Raw genomic sequence first — 19813 nt, 5'->3', positions numbered from 1 at the left:
CTGGGGGGAGCAGCCGGCCGTGAGGGGGCTTCCCTTCCCCCCCGCGTCGGTGTCGGGCTCCCGGCCCTGCGGTGGCGGCGCGTCGGGGAGAGGCCTCCCGGGCCTCCCGCGCCGCGACCTGGGGTGAGCGGCCTGAGGGGGCCCCCCCGCGTCGGTGTGCAGCCGGGCTCCCGGCCCTGCGGTGGCGGCGCGGCGGGGAGAGGCGTCCCGGGCTTCCTCGGGCCTCTCCCCTCGGAGGCGCCCGGCGGTGCCGTTTCCGCTCCCGGAGAAAGTTTTAGGCAAATAATTGCGAAAACGCTCCGGTTTATTCCTTCCAACATCGAGCGCGTTACCCCTCCGTGGTGTTTCATTCCAGAGCCTCCAAAGGGATGAGTGCTGCTTATAATGTTTACCTGTTTTTTGTTCTTGTTTTGTTTTAAAAAAGGAGCTGTCGGTGGGATTGCCTTGGCAGGCTGAATGCTTTTGGTTGCGGGGAGATTTTTCTCTGTTTTCTGAAGTCTTTTTTAAAAAAAAAAAAGTTAAAAATAATCAATTTCTAGGCTCTGACTATTCACTAGCTTCCAGGTGGTTCAGGAATGACCATTTTATTACGAAAACTTGTAAGGCTGGAAAGTTAGTACACGTTAAGTATAGTTGTTTAGCGCCAGCAGGCGTGTTTCACGTAAATAGAGAGAAACTGTTGAGGCTGATGGTCCATGTGGATCCTGTGGACTGTTGGGTTCAGCTGTATCCTCCTGGAAGCCATCAGTGCTGTCCAGGGAGGTGTCCAAGGGCAGGGCAAGCACATAACTGCCCTTTCCCAGCACATCTTCTGGCCTCCTGAGATTTAGGATTCAGGGTCTTGCGGATAAGAACTTGTTTCTTCCTGGCGAATAGGCCTTGCTGATTTTTAGTTCTCATTGCGGTAATATAAGTTGTTACCTACTTCTTCCCTTCTGTTGGGAAAGATGGTAGATAATAATTCTTACAAATGATGTTGTACACAGCTTTATAGACTTCTGTTGTACCCCTTTGGTTTTTATTGTTTTCAAGTTGAGGAGGCTTCATGATTCTCTGCATGGAAGCTGTGCCATTCCTTTGGTTATCCTTCTTGTCTTGCTCGGTAATTCTTTTTAAAGAATTATCTAGTATAACCCCGAAATCTTATTCCCAAACAATAATAGATAGCAATTGGCTCTGACCTATCTTGTCTCGTGTGTAGTATTTTACACTCCTCTACTTTGCAGTTTATCATCCAGCATTTCAGTGCTGTGAAGTTCTTGTGCAATTCTTTGCAGTCAGTCCCTGTCCTACCATATCTGAGAGTAGCTTCATCACCAAACTTCACCAGTTCCTTTTCCACCATCTCTTCCACGCCATTAGTGGATATGCTTATCAGTGCTTTGGTCACATTTCTTTCCTGATTCCTTGCAAGATAACTTTTTTTAATATTTTGGTGTATATTTAATTTGTCTTTTTTGAAACATAACTGCCCCAAAATATTGTAATTTGTACAGCATCGAAGTGTTACACATTCTGTTACGTGTTTGGGAAGCACAGATTTCAAGTAGCAAGGGAATACTCCAAGGTGGATTGAAGTTAACGATATCAGTGGACTTTGGCTCACGTCGTGAAAGTATTGGCTGGGATCCCTGTTCAACAAATCCTTAGTTGTTTTCTCTATTCACATTTATTTTATTGTATTCTTTTGTCAAGAAATATTACGCACATTCATGACTGTTCACAGCACCAGAGGCTTAGAAAGAATGTAGGCCATGGAAACTTGAAGGAATGATGATTAATAAAGGAGAATTTTGTGGTAGTAAAGTGTGGAAGTCTCTTAAGTGTCGGTTCCCTGATTGTTGGCATTTATTTTCGTAACCTTCATTAAGTGCAAATTGAGATACTTGGGGTTTTTCTTTACAGAGATTTTCAGAAGTCACCCTTTGAAGGGTCTGAATCCTGCTTTTAATCTAGTGGAAGTTCTGAAGTTCGGAGTGGGATGTAACATTCAGAAGTCAAAAGGAAAGGCACCCGATTAGTCATGTCGCTTGAAAAACTGCATTTTATATCTGTGCAAAGTAGCCAGTCTTTCTTCTACAGCTGATTAATGCAAGTTTTAAAAATTACTTAACTTTTGTTATTATTAAAAGTAGTGTTTGACAGATGAGATATGAAGCAATAATAGATCACTTCACGGTGAGCTTTTTTTTCCATGGGAAAAGTGTGCTTATTATGCTTTAGTTGAGTATTTTATAAGCATCTACAAATGTAAAAATTGCTCGTGGAAAACAGAAGATGCTTCCTTGCCCTGAGAACTTGGAATGCGTATACTTGCTGAGAGTAATCACAGACTTTGCAGGACCATCTCCAGGCTTAGGACTAATGCCAGTTCTTCTGTATATTTATATGAGGACAATTTTAATTTCTAGATCTTTAATGAAATGGTGAGGCATCTGCCTGCTTGATGGGAAAAAAAATATTTCTAGTATTGCCCCTAGTATTGCAGCCAATGCTCAAGTCAGAATTTTGAAGTTTCTGAGGGTATGCATTGCTCAGAAGATGCCCTGGATTCTGGAAGTGCTTGTGAACAGGACCCACCACAGTTTGGCCTTTTTCCAGGTTGTCTTACAAAGACTCTTGACTTGTACTTTCTCTCTTTAGAAGCACTGAGCTTAATGACTAACAGACCACTTTAAATTGTTTGGGTAATGACAGTGATTAAGTTTTGTGTGCGTGTGGTGTTTTTTGTTTTGTGTTTTTTGTTTTTTTTTTTTTTTTTTTTTAATCGAATTGGGCAGGTATTTAAAACTCACAGAGGTATTAAATTAGAGTTCATGCATGATTGCTGTTGCTGCAGCAGGACTGTACCTCTCAGATATCTGTATCTGCAGATCTGACTTTAAAAAAACTACTATTCTCTTTTCTTTCAGTGAACTGGAGCGTCTGAGCAACCTAGTTGGTAAACCATCTGAGAACCATCCCCTGCACAATAGTGGACTGTTGAGCCTAGATCCTGTTCAGGACAAAACACCTCTTTACAGCCAACTTCTTCAAGCCTACAAATGGTCAAATAAGGTAACAGAATACATCAATGTGATTTAGTTGTGTATTCCTACAGTATGTTTGATTTGTGGCACAGTAGACCTCTGAGTGTGTGAGACTCAAAATTGCTGAGTTTGTTATGAAGTTGAGGAGCATAATATGTACCTAAATGTACTTTTAAAGGGTAAAAATGGTGCTTTAATTGAGAGGAGACTTTTCTGTGATACTGAGGTGTGCCCTTGCTTTTCAAAGGGGGTGTTAACTCCCTAATCATAGGATGGTTTGGGTTGGAAGGGACCTTAAAGATCATCTAGTTCCAACCCCCCTGCCATGGGCAGGGACATCTTCCACTAGACCAGGTTGTTCAAAGCCCCATCCAGCCTGGCCTTGAGCACTTCCAGGGATGGGGCATCCACAGCTTCTCTGGGCCAACTGTTCCAGTGCCTCACCACCCTCATAATGAAGAATTTCTCCCTTATATCTAATCTAAATCTACCCTCTTTCAGTTTAAAGCCATTACCCCTTGTCCTATCGCTACATGCCCTTGTAAAAAGTCCCTCTCCAGCTTTCTGAAGTAGGCCCCTTCAGCTACTGGAAGGCTGCTGTAAGGTCTCCCCAGAGCCTTCTCTTCTCCAGGCTGAACAACCCCAACTCTCTCAGCCTTTCTTCATAGGAGAGGTGCTCCAGCCCCCTGATTATCTTTGTGACCCTCCTCTGGACTCGCTCCAGCAGGTCCGTGTCCTTCTTATGTTGGGGGCCCCAGATCTGAACGCAGTACTCCAGGTGGGGTCTCACCAGAGCAGAGTAGAGTGGGAGGCACATTGTCGGGTCATGTTGAGCTTCTCATCAACCAACACCCCCAAGTCCTTCTCCTCAGGGCTGCTCTCAATCCATTCTCTGCCCAGCCTGTATTTGTGCTTGTGATTGCCCTGACCCATGTGCAGGACCTTGCACTTGGCCTTGTTGAACTTCATGAGGTTCACACGGGCCCACCTCTCCAGCCTTGTCAAGGTCCCTTTGGATGGCACCCCTTCCCTCCAGCGTGTCGACCGCACCACACAGCTTGGTGTCGTTGGCAAACTTGCCGAGGGTGCACCCAATCCCACTGTCCATGTCGCCAACAAAAACAGTGCCGGTCCCGCTGCCGACCCCTGAGGAACGCCACTCGTCACTGGTCTCCACTTGGACATCAAGCCGTTGACTGCAACTCTTTGAGTGTGACCATGCCACGTTAGCTGTTTAGCATCTTATGTAGATATAAAATAAAAGTATATTGTGTCCTTGCATCTGGCAGTAAACACTGTAGCAGAGGGCAGTGGGATATTAGAACAGAGGATCAAGAGCTTATGTCACCTCCAAATCTATTTCTAAGAAAAACATATAGGGAAGTTGTCGTCATCAGAAATCTTGATGCCTTTCCATACCATTTGCTCTTGCTAAAAACCATTTGCACCTGGTCTCAGAAGTAGCTTTGTATTCAACAGCTTTGGCATACCTAGTGTTTTCAGATTATATATATTGCATTGAATTTTAAGTAATGTTAAAAAAAAAAAATGGCAGATAAAGTTAATGCAGTTTTTTACATTTTTAAAAAATTAATTGTTTTTGTTGAAAGAAACTTCTTTCTCGTGAGCATAATTCAGTTCCATAAACCTGTATGCTGACTATATCTAGAGACAGAAATCTGATAGCTATCTTTCCTTCTCTGCTCTGAACATAGTCTACTTGTGGGTCAAAAATATTCCTTTCCTCACATCTGGTTTTATTAAATAAGTAAACATTGCATTGTTGCTTTTATTACTGGTCTCTGTCTGAGCACCATTATGTTTCAGGTTGCCTGTTCCCATCCTGAATTTTTTGAGCACGCTTATTACTTTTTATAGAAATATTTAAATGAATACGTATTTAAAAGCTTTCTTAAAATTATCTTTGAAATACTAGTGAGCTGTTACAAAATGTAAAAGATGGATTCATTTCTGTTATGATAATTGTTATTAGTGAGAGATTCCAGAGTTGTAGCTTTTAACAACCTTACACAAGACAGCAGGAGTAAGCAAGAATAATAAATCTGAAAATATTTAGGGCATTAAAAGAAACAATTCCACTTTCAATTATTTATTGTGATACATGAGCAAGGAAGACTTTCAGACTACGCAAGTACTTCATAGGCAAATTCTTGTTATACATTGATCCAACCAATCTAATATTATTCAGATTTAAAATAGAATACTACAGTAATGTTTGCATGAATACCACAATAATGTTTGTACAGTCACTTTTCAGAATACAAATATGTGTTAACTTCTAAAATCAGTAGAATTCAGCATTGACGGCAATTTGGTATGGTTGGAAAATGGGGGACATGAAGGATTTTTAAGAAGAGATTTATTAATTGAGAAAATGTTTCATGTTTGCTTGTGTTTCTTGCTGTTAGCAGCAGATTATTGGCACTGAAGAAAAAAATAATTTGTTTGCTACCTCCAGAAAAAAATAAAACCATCTAACATTTAGACATGAAAACTCCTAAACTTGTAACCCAGTTAAGTCTTCAGTGATTTAATTACTTCTTTAGGTCGTTATCAGAGTAAACTCAGCTGGTAATAGCTTTGGCAGAGTTGTTCTAATGGAATGTTTTATTAACTTAGAGCGTTATGGAGCTTTGAAGAGCAGTTTTTTGTAATACTGGATTCTGATTTCAGAAGGCAGAAAGTTTTAGCGTCCTGTGCACTCATACACAGTTAAATGTTCCGGGGGGAAAACCAGTGGTTTTCTTTCTTTTATCTCTGTTGCCTTTGACTTCTGTTTTACAGCTAAAATAAAAGATACTGTTTAAGTTGTATTTAAATAGCTACTTTCTACCTAATGGTTCTTCTGAACTTTACTAGCATCCTTTCTAGGGTTTGCAATAACCAGCAGGCGTGGATAGGTTGCCCCTGTTTCTAACAGCAGATGTGTTGCCTGTGTGAGGGTATTAGCTGCTGGATTTACCATTAGCAGTGAAGACCCTATTGATGCTTGTGTATATTGCTGCTTAAGTCTTCATCGCTAAATACACTTCTTGAATAAGTGTTATTTCATTACATCTTTTGGCCGCCTTCTGTTCTTATTATGCGTGTCTGGTGTTTTCTGTTGCTTCGAAGGGAGGATTTAGATGTGGTGATGTGTCAATACAGTTTATGTCTGTCTGCATTTAATTTTTAATTTGTGACCCCTTTGTGGCTTGCTTGCTTGTATTTTTGATGAGCTGAGATAAGGGCATTTTCCTCTCTCTTTGATTGTTCGTGTATTACTGATGGCATGAATAGCCACATGGCTGCCAGGGGAGGATAGGTGGAGGAGAGTTTCGGGGCTGTGGTGCAATTCAAAAAGGACATTCATGAAATATAGGGAAAATGAGTACGCAGACTTTGTGTTGCATGTTTCAATGCATTCTGTTTATTTTTAAAACATGGGGAGGCTGGTAGTAGTAGCTTGTAGGACAAGAATGAGTAAGGTCGGTAGGAATAACTGGGCTATCTCATGAGAAGCAAATTATTGCTCAGTATATCAAAGCACTATACATAGTACTATATATTTTTAAAAAAAGCAAGCTTTGCTGCATTATTTTTTATCTAAAATTGAAAGAACAATTAGAGGCCTGAAATGGTAATTCTTTAAAAAACCCAAACCACCAAAATCCCAAACCAAAAAAATCCCAGCATTTCAAAAGTTATCCTAGCCTGTTTGTTTAAAAGCTGAGATTTTTAGTTGGTCCACTTCTATGAGTATTTCTGCTTTGGAAATTATAGTCTCAGCCAGTTTTTGGAGCATATAATGACAGTAACCTTCCAAATACCATAAACCACATGAAGTTCTTTAAAGCATAGTACTACCAAATTGCTGCTTTTTTTTTTTTTTTTAGTGTATGAGTGTCCCTAAAACTTAAGCAGTTTTGTAAATCGGGAGGTGGATCATATCTACCTATGTGACTTACTTTTTCCGGCAAAATTGGTTGCACAAGTAATAGCTTGTTTAGTCTTGTTTTCTTAAATTTCAGCTGAGTCTGTATTAGTCATAGTTCCTTGTGGTTCATGAGATACTGGATGTTAGAACAGTTATTTGTTTATATTTGCAGCTTTGTTTTGATGCCGAGTCAAGCAAATGCCCAATTTTGATCTGGTCTTGGATGCATGGACAAGCTTTCTGGGTTAAGTAGCAGTGCTGAGTGGGAAGGGTGGTGAAGATCATATTCACAGACATAAATAGAAAATTTTGTTTAAGGTATGGATGTTAACATAGGAGATTAGACTTACCTGATGCTTTTCAACTTGTTTTATTTACCACGTTTAATATGTGTAGCTGTGGCTGGTTATGTGTTGTGAGGAAACTCACTTTTAGGTGTGAATTTACTGACCTAACTCTTTGGCTTAATGCAGTAGAGATTAATTGCATTTAATTGTGATTTCAGAGCTATTTGCCCCAAACCTTATTTTACTGCTCCTGTGAGTCACAACGCTAGTTCCTCTGTTTCTGAGTATCTTAAGTTTGCCTGCTCCAGGGGTACAGAAAAGTACAGCGGGAAAAGTTAAAACTTTCCTTACAGAAGTGTGTTATCTTGGCAGGGCTTGTTATTTATTAGCACCTGCTATCCTGATATTTACTTACTGTAGTTTATGCAATAGTTTTGCAGATGGTAAAGTTGTCCGTATAATGGAAGCAGCTGTTTGGGAACACAACAGCTTGTCAAATGTATTAATTACATACACATGCAGCTGTAAAGGAACTTTACTTTCCCAGGTGTTTAACAGAGCTCACAAGCTATAGCTGAAAAGGACAGGAAGTTTAAGTTGCTCTTATTGCAAGCAAGAGATAAATGGTTTTTCTTCTTTGCTTTAGCTTCTTTTATGTATCAGTAGATATCATATAAGTAAATTACTTTGACTGTAGGGTGCGTGGAGGCATGTAGTAGCCATGGAACAGTATTTAGGTCTACTTGATAAATTTTTTTCCCCCTCCTCTTCAATTCTATTTAAGAAAAGAGGTTTTCTTCGTTACGATTGAAGTGCTGTTTCCCAGAAGGATCTATATGTGCCCTCTAATGTAATACTGAAGATATAATATTAGATAAGACAAAAAAGAGCTGTCATTCTGTATGGGTAATGCAGATAAAGTATTATCGGTAAGTTAGGAAGTTTGTAGAAATCAGTAGTGGGTTTTGGGTTTGTTTTTTTTAATGTGGACTGTCTCTGTCTGGTAATTGTAGTTGATTTCTGGTTTCAGTAATTATGTACATCTCAGCTGTTGAATTTTTTGTAATATGATTGTTGTGTCTGAGCAGCTGAAATCTAAGATGACAGTAGCAGTCAGAAGGGTTTCTGGTTTGTATGTGCGTGGCCTGGTACTACTTGAAACAGGACTGGACCTGCAGGGTGCTGCTGCCTTATCTCTCGTTACCAGGTGCTTGCTGCTTGCATTATATTGGATGTCACAAGAAACTACCGCAGGGGAGGATGCATTTGCTATAAGTTTAGATGAAAGGAATTGTTAACAATCGCTCACTAAATTAGACTGAAATACTGATTAAGTTTTGATTTGTAAAAAAAAAAAAAAAAAAAGATGTGACCTCACTAGTTTTGATTTGTAAAAAAAAAAAAAAAAGATGTGACCTCATGTATGCGACAGAGCACTGGAAGAACTCACCTCTCTTGCTCTTCAGGACACTTCTGTAGCAAGTGCCCTTACGCTGGCCTTCCTTGTTCCTGGGTGCTTCTCCTTTTCCGCAGTAGATGCGAGCATGATCTCATGAATAAGAGCATCATTTACTAAGCAACTGCGTGTTTCTTGATATTTGTTCTCAATACTGGGTGACAAAGGGGTTTTGTGGGGGAAAAAATACTTGCTGATGGCGTGATTAAACCAATATTATATACTTATTCATATATAAAATGTTTAATAAAGCTTGTGATGGTGTGGTTGCCTGATCCAGCTATAGTAATGCTGGCAGTCAGGGCGGATGCAGATTTTTGGAATCCAGGAGTTTGAACTCATTCTTTGGTATGAACTTTTGTTTTCCATCTGGTGCTTTAGTGAGGTTATTTATTGCCTGTAGTGTGTATTTGTTCATCCTCTTTGCCCTTGGCAAAGCAATTGTATACCCTAGCCCTGTGCATGCCCGAGGCAGTGTCTGTTAAGGTGTTTCCATTGACTTTGGTGGAATAGAAATATGTCCACTGAGCAAGGCAAATGCTTTTATAGGGCAAGTTTCCCCTCTCTTAATGGGTTGCTGTCAAGTAGTTCATGCCCAACATTTGAGCTTTAATTACTGGTAGAGATTTTTTGCTTATTTGCTTTTGTTTGTTTATTTGAAGAGTATATGCAAAATGATCAGCTACCAAACCAACACCATAGAATTCCTCTTTCTACCAGACTTAAGAAACAGTCTTGTTGGATAGCAGCAAACGGTCTTCCCCAAGTTGCTGAGTGATAGCAGTACTAGCAGAGTTTACTTGCCCAAGTGAAAATACTGTCTTCTACAAGTTGTCTTTCCTTCCCCCCACCCCCTTTGCAGTAAAGAGTTTGTTTTCAGACTTTCAAATAATATTATTAACAGCAGTAGAAGTGGGGGAAATTTAGAACAATTGTAGTCTTGAACAGGTGATGTTATTTTAAATTTTTTCCTTGCCTTAAACTTCACTGAAGTGCAGTGTTGTATGTTCTACTGTTTTCAGAGCTGCATTTGTCCGTTTGCTATATTCCAATTCCAACGCTTCCATAGTCTGAACCTCCGTGGGTAGGTGTATGTGAGTGGTGGTGGTATTGTTTTATCATCATGAGATGGTACTTAAAAAAATCATGATAACCGCATGTTTGGAAAGGCTATTATCTACCACTTCAAGCAGAAAGCAAAAAATCAACTTTTCTGACCCTGTGACTCTCTGGGTGAGTAGGATTTAGATCAAATTATTTAATTTACTCATCTGTGAAAAGAAGATTATGGTAACTTGCATAAACTTTACAGTATCAGTGTGTTGTACATATTCCAAGTGAACAAAGCTGGATAGGAGTTGTCATAAATTTATTTGGAAGTAATACGCTGGCATTTGCAAAATGAAAAAAATTACTGTTGATCTGCATCTTGAAATACACTAAAAAATATTTGGATTTAAATTTGTTACTTCATAGCTTCCTCTTGTTTTTACATAAATTTAAAAATCGAACTGTTGAGATGATTACCATTAATGAGTTAAAATGATTTTGTGTCACATGACGAGAAAAGGAATATATAGTTTTTGTTTATTAAATTATTTTGATGTGTTCCCTGATAAATTATTTGTATAAATTGTGTTTGTTGTAGGTCTCAAAAAAAGAAATCAATAAAGCCTGTAGAGGAAGTCCAGACTTGTTACGACTGCCCTTGGTAGCTTAGTATTGATTAGACACAAATATTGAGTTTAATGACAATAAATGACATTAAATGTTAACCATAATAGTAGAGGAACACTGTTGAAGTAATTATTATTTTTTTTTTGTTCAACTTGATTGTAAAACAAAGTGTTCCCTCCAAGGAACATTAATTTTAAATTTTGGATGCACTGAAACATTTTGAATTTAATGTAGTTTTACAGTAGCACGGACAATGTAACTGAATTACTATGTTGGCAGTTCTTTGGAAGTTCAGGCAAATGGCCAAGATTTTGTCCTTTCAGGACTTTTTTTCCCGCAAAAATGTGGTGGTGTAATATTGTGACATACTGTTGCATGGAGAGCCAGCTTATGCTGCTGAGATTTCATCCACCCAAATTGGGAAACATGTTCTTTTCAGGTGTACTGTAATGTCAGTGACAGACGTGTGGCATTGAGGAAAACTGTATCATGGTAACTGGATCATCTGCTTGCCCAGTGCTTCTGGAGGTTGCTTTTGAAGATCCCCTGTGCTAGCTGGGGTAAGAGTGGGAAGGTTAGTGGTGCAGCTTGAGACAACTGGTATTCTCAGTGAGCAGGAGCTCTAAAGGAGTTACTTAAAGAAAAGATTTGAAGTGACCAAAATCCCTTGGTTTGCTTACAGAAGGGAACAAATGAAAAAATAAAATAAGACTCTAATTGAGGGAAAGTGACAAGTCCCTACAAGGATACCTCTGTTGCATTCTGAAGAGCACATTTTAATCTGCTTTGTAAGAGCAGAATCAGTGCTTCGTAGAGGGAGCCGGAGTGGAAAGGCTCTTAGGGATTACCGGCTGTGGACTCCTTTCCTGTGCAGATAAGCCATGGGAGTTTATATTCCTGTCACTGGAGAAATGAATGATGCACGAACTGGTGTTTTCTTATACATGGGTCACAAAATAGGAGCTGGGCCACTTGGATTCTATTCTTGTTTTTCTTACTAATTTTTGTTGTAACCTTGAACAGGATGCATGATTTTTCTGTGCCTCATTTTTCTTAACGGATAAAATAGGATAATAATACTTAACCTACTTCTTGGGAGAGTTTCTAGTCTAAATGTGTCTCAAGTGCATTGGGTTCTTTGGACAGAAATGCTTTGTAGATGCCAAGCATTATACAGCTAGTGACTAATGTTGTTTGCCTGGCAGTCTGGAAAAGTGCCCTTTATGGGCTTTTAATTTTGTGTGATTTTAGGCAAATGTTTTGGTGAAATGTCCTTGCTGTTCAGAATTACATTAATGTTCGTTTTTTTTTTTTTAATATGACTAGGAAACAGGTGGTTACCTCTTTGCCTCCAACTGCCCTAGTTATTAATTATTGCTCAGTTGTCTGCCTGGAGAATACTGAGTTTTATTATTGCAGAATAGATTTTTAGTGACCAACTATGACAGGGGTGGCAAATTCAGGTAGTGTACAAATTATCCTTGGAAAAAAGAAAAAAGACCTTGTACCAAGGGGGGGGGGCAGGAATTACAGTAGTTAACATATACTTTACTGGAGAAGGAAAAAGGTGGGACAAACTTTTTCTGTGGCAGAAATTACAGTAGTTAACATATACTTTACTGGAGAAGGAAAAAGGTGGGACAAGAACTTTTTCTGAGGGTCTCCGAGCTATGCAATGATAGTTTAATAAAAAAACAGTGAATATAGTGAGGAGAAAAATAGTAAAAATAGTGAAAACCATAATGAAAACAGGGAAGCTTATAACAATAGCAACAGTAGAAGTAAAGGCAGGATCACCAACTACTGTATGTTGGGTGGGTTTTATTCTCCCTAGAGATCCTGCCTAGAGCATCATCTGGGGGCGCTGGAGATGGGTAACACCAGTGTCGTGGTTTAACCCCAGCCGGCAACTAAGCACCACACAGCCACTCACTCGCTCCCCCCCGGTGGGATGTGAAGAGAACAGGAAGGGCAAAAGTTAAAAAACTTGTGGGTTGAGATAAAAACAGTTTAATTGGTAAAGCAGAAGCCACACGTGCAAGCAAAGCAAAACAAGGAATTTATTCGCTACTTCCCATCGGCAGGCAGGTGTTCAGCCATCTCCAGGAAAGCAGGGCTCTATCATGCGTAATGGGTACTTGTGAAGACAAATGCCATCACTCCGAACATCCCCTCCTTCCCCCAGCTTTTACTGCTGAGCACAATGCCATATGGTCTGGGATATCCCTTTGGTCATCTCGTGCCCCCCCAGCCTGCTCACTGGTGGGGTGGGGTGAGAGGCAGAAAAGGCCTTGACTGTGTGTCAGCACTGCTCAGCAGTAACGAAAACATCCCTGCATTATCAACACTGTTTCTAGCACAAATCCAAAACACAGCCCCATACTAGCTACTATGAAGAAAATTAACTCTATCCCAGCCAAAACCGGCACAACCAGTTATGTCCATCTTCTTTTTGGAGGGTGCATCTTCCCTCCTCAGCTGGGAGTCCCTGGAATCTGCAGCTCTTGGATTCTTGTGTTGGTTTGTCTTTGATTCCTATGCTGGCTTTGAACAAAAGTCTAAACCAGGGCTATCCTAACTCTTTTATTGTTACTATATATAACTATGAAAGTGTTTCTGACACCTAATAATTCGAACAAAAGGAAATGAAAATTACCGGTTTCTTTTTTATTTGCACTACCAGAAAGACGCTATGGCAGGTGAGAATTTGCCATATTTGCCACCTTGTGCCAATATAATTCCCTTGAAGGTTAGTTGAATTGCATTGACATTTTAGTAGACTGAGTTTAGTTTCTTACTTCAGGAAGAGAAGAGTGATGATGGGTACCTTTGTTGCTTAAAAAAAAAAGAAATAATTAGCCTTTGATTCGGACTTGTTTGTTATGTAGTTGGATGTTTTATAGCTGTGATCTTCCCAGAGTTATAATAGTAATAATTCACACTAGGATGCTATTGTGAAATAAGGTTATGTGTGTCCAAACAGAATTTGCCTTTCTTGCTGAATTTTGCTAGAATACTTTGTTTCAAATCTGAAGCAGCCTGAGAGCATGATATGGTGTTTTTCTGTTGTTGTGCCTGGTGTTTGTTTGTATTCAACAGTATTTTTCAAGGCTCTGATCAAAATAATGCTGTAAGCTGTACCAGTCTCACTTTTCCTAATTATGGGAAGTGATATATCAATACACACTATTATAAATCACAGCCCCCTTGTCAGCTGGTGGGAATTATTTAATGCTTTGCAACACCTTTATTTGCTAATGAGTGGGGTTTTTTTTTCCCTGTTTCTTTGATAAGTATTAATGTTCTAGCTGTTAGCCTATTTCAGGATGGAAATGATTGATGTTGCTCTATTTTAACCAAAACACTTCTGCCCACTCCTGGTTCTTCCTCCCCAACTCCTTTTTTTCCCTCTGCAAGAGCTCTTCATACAATTCATGTTGGCTGGATTATGTAATTTGTAAGTCAGTGATCACTTTCCCTTTCTAAGCTGTAGAATGTGCTCATCAAACCAAATTGGTTAAAACTGCATTGCTTTGTATTAATAACAGACTTTGAATCAAACTAAGCCATGCACAGGCACAGAACTGCGGTATGTAGCTAAGTCAGTCATGGTAGGACCATTAGATCGGAAGAAAAGGCTTTACTTTTAGAAGTTGAGAAACACAACAAAGTGTAACTGGAAATCCATGTTGTCTAGGGATTAATTGAAGAATATGTATGACTGCAGAACAAGGGCAGCATTGTAATAAACCCTCGGACCCAGCACGCCTTTGAATTTTGTATTTGCCTGCTATCTCAGCTCTCGGTGGCTCAGACTGACTTGCTATCAGTGATGAAAGCCTGCTTTATCTTCCAGTGGATGGTGGCCACCGTGAAAGCACAGAGGATGTCTCACTTTCTTTGAGGCAAATTAAAGATGATTGTAAAGCGTTTGGGGACCTTCATATGAAGGGCATTCAAGGAATACGAACACTAATATAAAATAACTGATACAGGTGATAAGCAGCCCATTGGTATTCTTTATATGGAGAAGATTTTTTTTTTTTATAGCTTCTAGAGGAAATCAAATAAAATGGAAAATTTAATGATGTCACCCTGTTGCTCTCTACTATTGTTGTCAGGTCTTTTTGTGTGACTGTTATTTGTTGTTTGGTTTGTTGTGGGTTTTTTTTAAGGCAGAAGTGCGCTCATCTGTAATCTTTTTTGGAGTTCTCTTTTGGAGTTACTAAAGTTGGCCCCCTCAGACAGTTCACAGAGTGATTTAATTGTTTGAATTGCATATAAGCAATACTCAATTCTTCCCCATTGTATCTTAATCAGATACTGTTGATAACTGGGCTACAAAACATGGAAATCGTCTAAAAGCTAATAAAATTGAAAATAGTCTGTATAAGGAGCTGTATGTAATCAAAGTGCAGTTCAGAGCACTGCTTTGGCTACTGCTTCATGGAAATGTACATTTGGCAAAAATGTGGCAAGAGTTTTATATGCAGCAGTAGTTGATACTGAGCTTCTGATGTTGAAGGCATGTAACCCAGAAGGTCTCTGGTGATTCTTGAAATCTCTTGCCTCTTGGGATCGATGCATACTGATTTTTGTTTTCTTGGGAGGAAAGAATAATCCTGCCCTGCAGGAGTGGTGGTGGTTTGTGGCTCTGGTGCTGTGATAATTGAAGAATGTGAATAAGGAATTGCAAACCATGACATCAGTACTGTTACTGTTCACATCTGTGCTTGGTTTTTGGTTTTAATGTAGATAGAGGTGTATTGAAAAAGATGTGCAGTTGATCTCGGATGACCTTTCAGAGTGAATTTGCTTTTCCAAAATATTCCTGTTAGTAAAATAAAATTTTGCTTGGGGAGAACAGACAACTTCAAATTATCAAAGTTGTAAGATTTCACTAATAACATTAAGCAAGCCATTAAGGAAGTCTGTGCTTTGCAGTAGATGTGGTCATTTTACATTCTTCTGAAAATGTTTGTTTTTGCAGGTGAACTTTGTTTCAGATCTGGCTGGATATCTGACCCAGCTTTTAGGGATACTTGAATTTGGTGTTCTGCTTTCTGCAGGAGCTCTGATGAATGACTCTTCTTCTGTAGAAAACCAAGACTTTGCTTCTGTTGTAAAATGCTGCCTCTTGAGAAATGGGCTTGGGTTTTTTCTTCCCCGCTGTCCCCTGTAATTATATTCTTCTGTCTTGGGTCAGCTGGGAGTAGAATGTGAAAAAACAATATTCTAAACGTGGTACTAAGAATTGTAGCCTATGTAACTTTATGGTTGACTGTCAGGCTTGTTTGGCTGTTGCAGAAACCTATCTTGGCTCTCTAGAAGTTTGAGTAGTGTCACAGTCGGGCAGGTTTCGGGGGTTGATAGGAGAATAGAGACGAGAATATGAACGTTGCACTTGGAGCTACTTCACTCCTAACTCCATTTGTTGTTGGTACATCTTCTTGGTGTGAGCTAGCATTTAAATCGATTGGAGTTGTAAAATCCTGAAGTTCTGGAAATAAAGATGACTTATCAGTACATGTTATTGCTCTCTCTACCGATACAAGATTAGCCCAAGCATGTATAGCAGTTCATTTTATCTATTTTTAAATGCCTGAATGTAAGGCTTCCACTTGGACAAGAAACAAAAAACATGAATAAAATCTTTTAACCACTGACATTTGTTCAGTTACAGTATACCTAGAAAAAGATGTCCTCTGAAGTAATAAAGGAAGATTTAATGAAAGCTGATTGATTCTACCAGGTGCTAGTCTTTCAGTTTTGATCTTTTCACAGAAAGATCGTAGTTTATGTATCCTGAGCAGCAGTTATCTTGTTGTGCTCTTTTGTAAGGTTCTTGGCTTAGTGTGAAGCATTCAATCACGCTCTGGTGCTCCACTGAGTTTGCTGAAAACTTAAGTACTCAAGTTTAATGCCTAAAGCTAGACCGTGTGAGTAATCTGAAAGCTGAAATGGCGCATGACTGCAGTTGCACGCTTGCCTGGTGTCTTAATGAGTTAAAAATGCATTTTTTTGAGCATGCATTTTTTATATGCTCATGAATTGGCTTGTTCCCAGATACCTCTTCTTCAAAAGCACATGTACTGACAAGCTGACAGTAATAACTAATATACTTATTGGCTAGAATTAGTATATATCATTATTATGAAAAGTAACGAACATGTTGAAATGCTAAGGATATTTTCAAGATTACTTTAGATTTGGTTGGAGAGCAGAGTATAATGGCTACATCTTACAGCATGTAATAAAATCACAGGGGTCTTTGATATTCAGAGTTGCGCTTTGGAACAAACAGTTCTGTTCAAAACCAGCAGCAGTCTTGATTAATTTGGTTATTGTATTTGGGTTCTCTAAGCTTCTGTAACTGACAGCGATATAGTATGAGCGGTGCTCTGTATACTGCATGGGCCATTAGACACAAAGGAATGATATCTAGATGTGACATTTTACAGTATATTCTAAAATAGATGTATTTACTACTCATTATATGAAACTGCAATTCCTGTGGAAATCGATATTGAAAATACGCACTAAAAGCCTTCTAGGATCTGCAGGCATGCACAAAAAGGAGCTGTACACATGTACTGTTACTCACAAGTGGTGGGTTAAAGTGAATTATTTTAATCTTTTCCTGTCAACAGCAATTGAGTGTATTTTCCTTATTGCGACATCCTGTTACTGCTACAGAAGATGCAGAGAATGTGGACTAGAGCAGAAAGAGTCCTCAGGTGTCTTTAAACTGTTTTAAGCTGCCCATGGTTTGAAAATACTCAAGAATCTGTGATATGAGCTGTTTGACATTTTTCCTATTCCAAATGCTCAAAGGAATAAATCTACATAAAGAGTGTTAAAAATGAGAGAGTCTTTGCGACAACGTCTGGAATCTCAGAATGTTACTTTATTTTTCTCTTTTGGCTGACCACCACGATAAAACAGCTGAATCAAATATGTTCTTTTATGTATAAAATATATTTTTTGGGTCTTGACAGCTTGTTTCCAGTTTTAGTCTAATTCAGTTTGAAACAGCTGTTCCTAATCTCTGCAAAACAGGTTTTTTGATGGAAATCATGACATTCTCAACTCCTGCAGTGTTACTGGGCTCTATCTCATTTCAGAAGTTGGCTTTTCTTTATGTTAAAAGTACTCTTCATTCAGAGAAAATGTCACTTTTGTATCAAATAAGCTGCAGTTAAAAGAATAATAGCTGCCTCCTCCCCACAAGGTTATCTCTCAATGAGATTGGATATATGTTTCTCTTCCTACATGACTTAAGAAAAAACATCACTGTGTGTTTTACCATTAGTTAGATTTTTATTCTAATGTTCCCTGCCCTACCCATATGCTTTCCGTTGGGTTCTATTTAGAATTTTCTCTGCAGTTGTCTCAGCACTCAGACTTAACAAGTTCTCTGGCTTGCCTTATGGTTCAGTTTTGCTCTGGAGTCAAATCTGGTATTTTCAGAATTTTCAATGTAGCATTTTCAGTTTGCTCAGTGCCGTCTTTTCTTCCATCCCTCCCCCCCGCATCCCCCGCCCCGGTTGACTGCACTGCTTGGTGCCTCTTCCAAAGCTGTTTGTAGAAATTGCATAGATCACAGAGCCGATCAAGTCTGTAAGCTCTCTTGTGCCCGATAAAACAAAAGCTAACCTTTCATTTCCAATTTTCTGGTTCTTTTGGACAACCTAGCATGTAATATGGAGTGAAGTCAATGACTTTCTGCATAAAAGAACTTGCTATCTAGTTGACTGTGTGAACACAAGTGTATGATGATACCGTGTGAGGACATTTCAAAACATTTTTGATGGGGAGGCTTAAGGTTTCAGGCGTGGCAGTGTTGCCAAGTTTATAACGGGACTGGAGGGACTCTGGAGTTGTGCATCCTTTTCTTTCCTCTCTCCTTAGCTTGCTGGATGAGGTTTCACAAGTCACTTTGTTATGCATGTCTTTTGTTTTCCTGTCTATATAAAATGAGGATTGTGCTACAGAATGAGTACTCTGAGAAATCTGAGAGAGACGCCGCGTATGAGTAGGACCACTAGTGGTTGCTGATCTCACTTCTGAGCCCTCTGTGGGCAAATACCATCCTGAAGCCTCTTTTGGGTTATTTTGTTAGAGCACAATTTATCAGCTGAAATAAAACAACATCTAACACGACACAAAAGCTTTACTACTTGAAGAGCTGTTAAATATGCTTTCAGTTCCAAATTCAACACTTTGCCTGACAAATATTTTGGAGTGTTTATTGTTTTCCTTGCAATTTTTTTTCCCCCACAGTCTAAAGAACCTGACTTGGGGCTGTGCTAGGATTAAGTAAGATTACTAGCATCTTCTTTCCATCCCTCTTGTGTACCTTCTATGAATACATCCTAATAACTATTGATATTGCATTCATCCTGCAAGAAGCTGAGACCTTTAGTGTCTGCTGATGCTGCAGTTTTGATGTTGTGTTTTTCTTGCAAGTAAAATCAATTGAGACAAGTCTTGGTAACTTTTACAGCAAAATAAAATGACTATGCCAGGCAGCCATTGGAAGTTTTTAAAGTATGGGTATGCTCTTAGATCACATATACAGGGTTGTTCCAGCAGAATTGATTGGTTGATCTACTAGATTTAAAGGTCAACTGTTATCACATTTCAGGAAGATTGAAGAAGATATAAAATTGCTGCTATGCTTTTCTAGGTCGTATACCCACTTCTGGTGCTCTTTGCTTTTCCGCTGTACATCTTAATTTACTCAGCTAAAGCATCAATACATAAAGGGCACAAGTCAATGTGCTTGCTTTCTCCTGTCAGTGGGGGAGCTAGCTAGTTGTATTTCCTCCAAGCCAATACCTTCCCTCTGGAAGACCTGAAGCGGAGAGGAGTCCACTAGACTCTACAGAAATGGAAGAAACAAATCTCTCTCTCTCAGGGGAAGGCTGTGAGGAAAGCTGCAGTCTAGCTGTCTTGTTAGATGATCCGTTCAGTTCCTAGAGTTGACGCATCCAAGGGGTGATATGGTCTGTTCAAAGTGCAGCACAGACAGAAGAGAGAGATGGCATAACCCTCTTAATGGCTGGAGACCTTTGATTGTGGGGAATCAAAACAACATCTCATTAGTAGCGTTTTATGTGGCAGCTTGGTATTATACAGATGTCCTCAGAGACCAAGCAGCTTTGGAATATTATGTTTTGTAAAGTCATATTTCCATGTAATAGGCAACTGTATCTGCATACAGAGGTAAATAAGTTTCTTGTTAATTTTTTGCAACAATGCAAATGAGACAACTGCTTTGCTGTAGCAGGTTGCATGAACTAAAAGCAGCAGGGACATAGAACATTCACCTGCTCAGATACAATTAATTTTCCCTGTAACAAAGGAAAAGGAGTCCTGAAATGAAAAAGGGGTTGATGGGGGGGGGGGGGGGGGAAAAAAAGTT

At 39.4% G+C, this 19813-nt stretch overlaps 1 protein-coding gene across 1 annotated transcript in view; it reads left to right on the top strand.

Annotated features, from left to right (window-relative positions):
• The window catches only part of MED27 (mediator complex subunit 27), a 110209-nt gene that overhangs the window by 14243 nt on the left and 76153 nt on the right, over positions 1-19813 (top strand). The window contains exons 4-5 of the mRNA XM_009287023.1: positions 14-123; positions 2913-3057. Coding sequence (XP_009285298.1) covers positions 14-123; positions 2913-3057 — 255 coding nt within the window. The remainder of the gene's footprint in view (positions 1-13; positions 124-2912; positions 3058-19813) is intronic.

Source organism: Aptenodytes forsteri, unplaced genomic scaffold (assembly GCF_000699145.1).
Source record: "Aptenodytes forsteri isolate BGI_AS27 unplaced genomic scaffold, ASM69914v1 Scaffold136, whole genome shotgun sequence".
In the NCBI taxonomy this organism is placed as follows: Eukaryota; Metazoa; Chordata; class Aves; order Sphenisciformes; family Spheniscidae; genus Aptenodytes; species Aptenodytes forsteri.
This window is presented reverse-complemented; position numbering and strand designations above follow the sequence as displayed.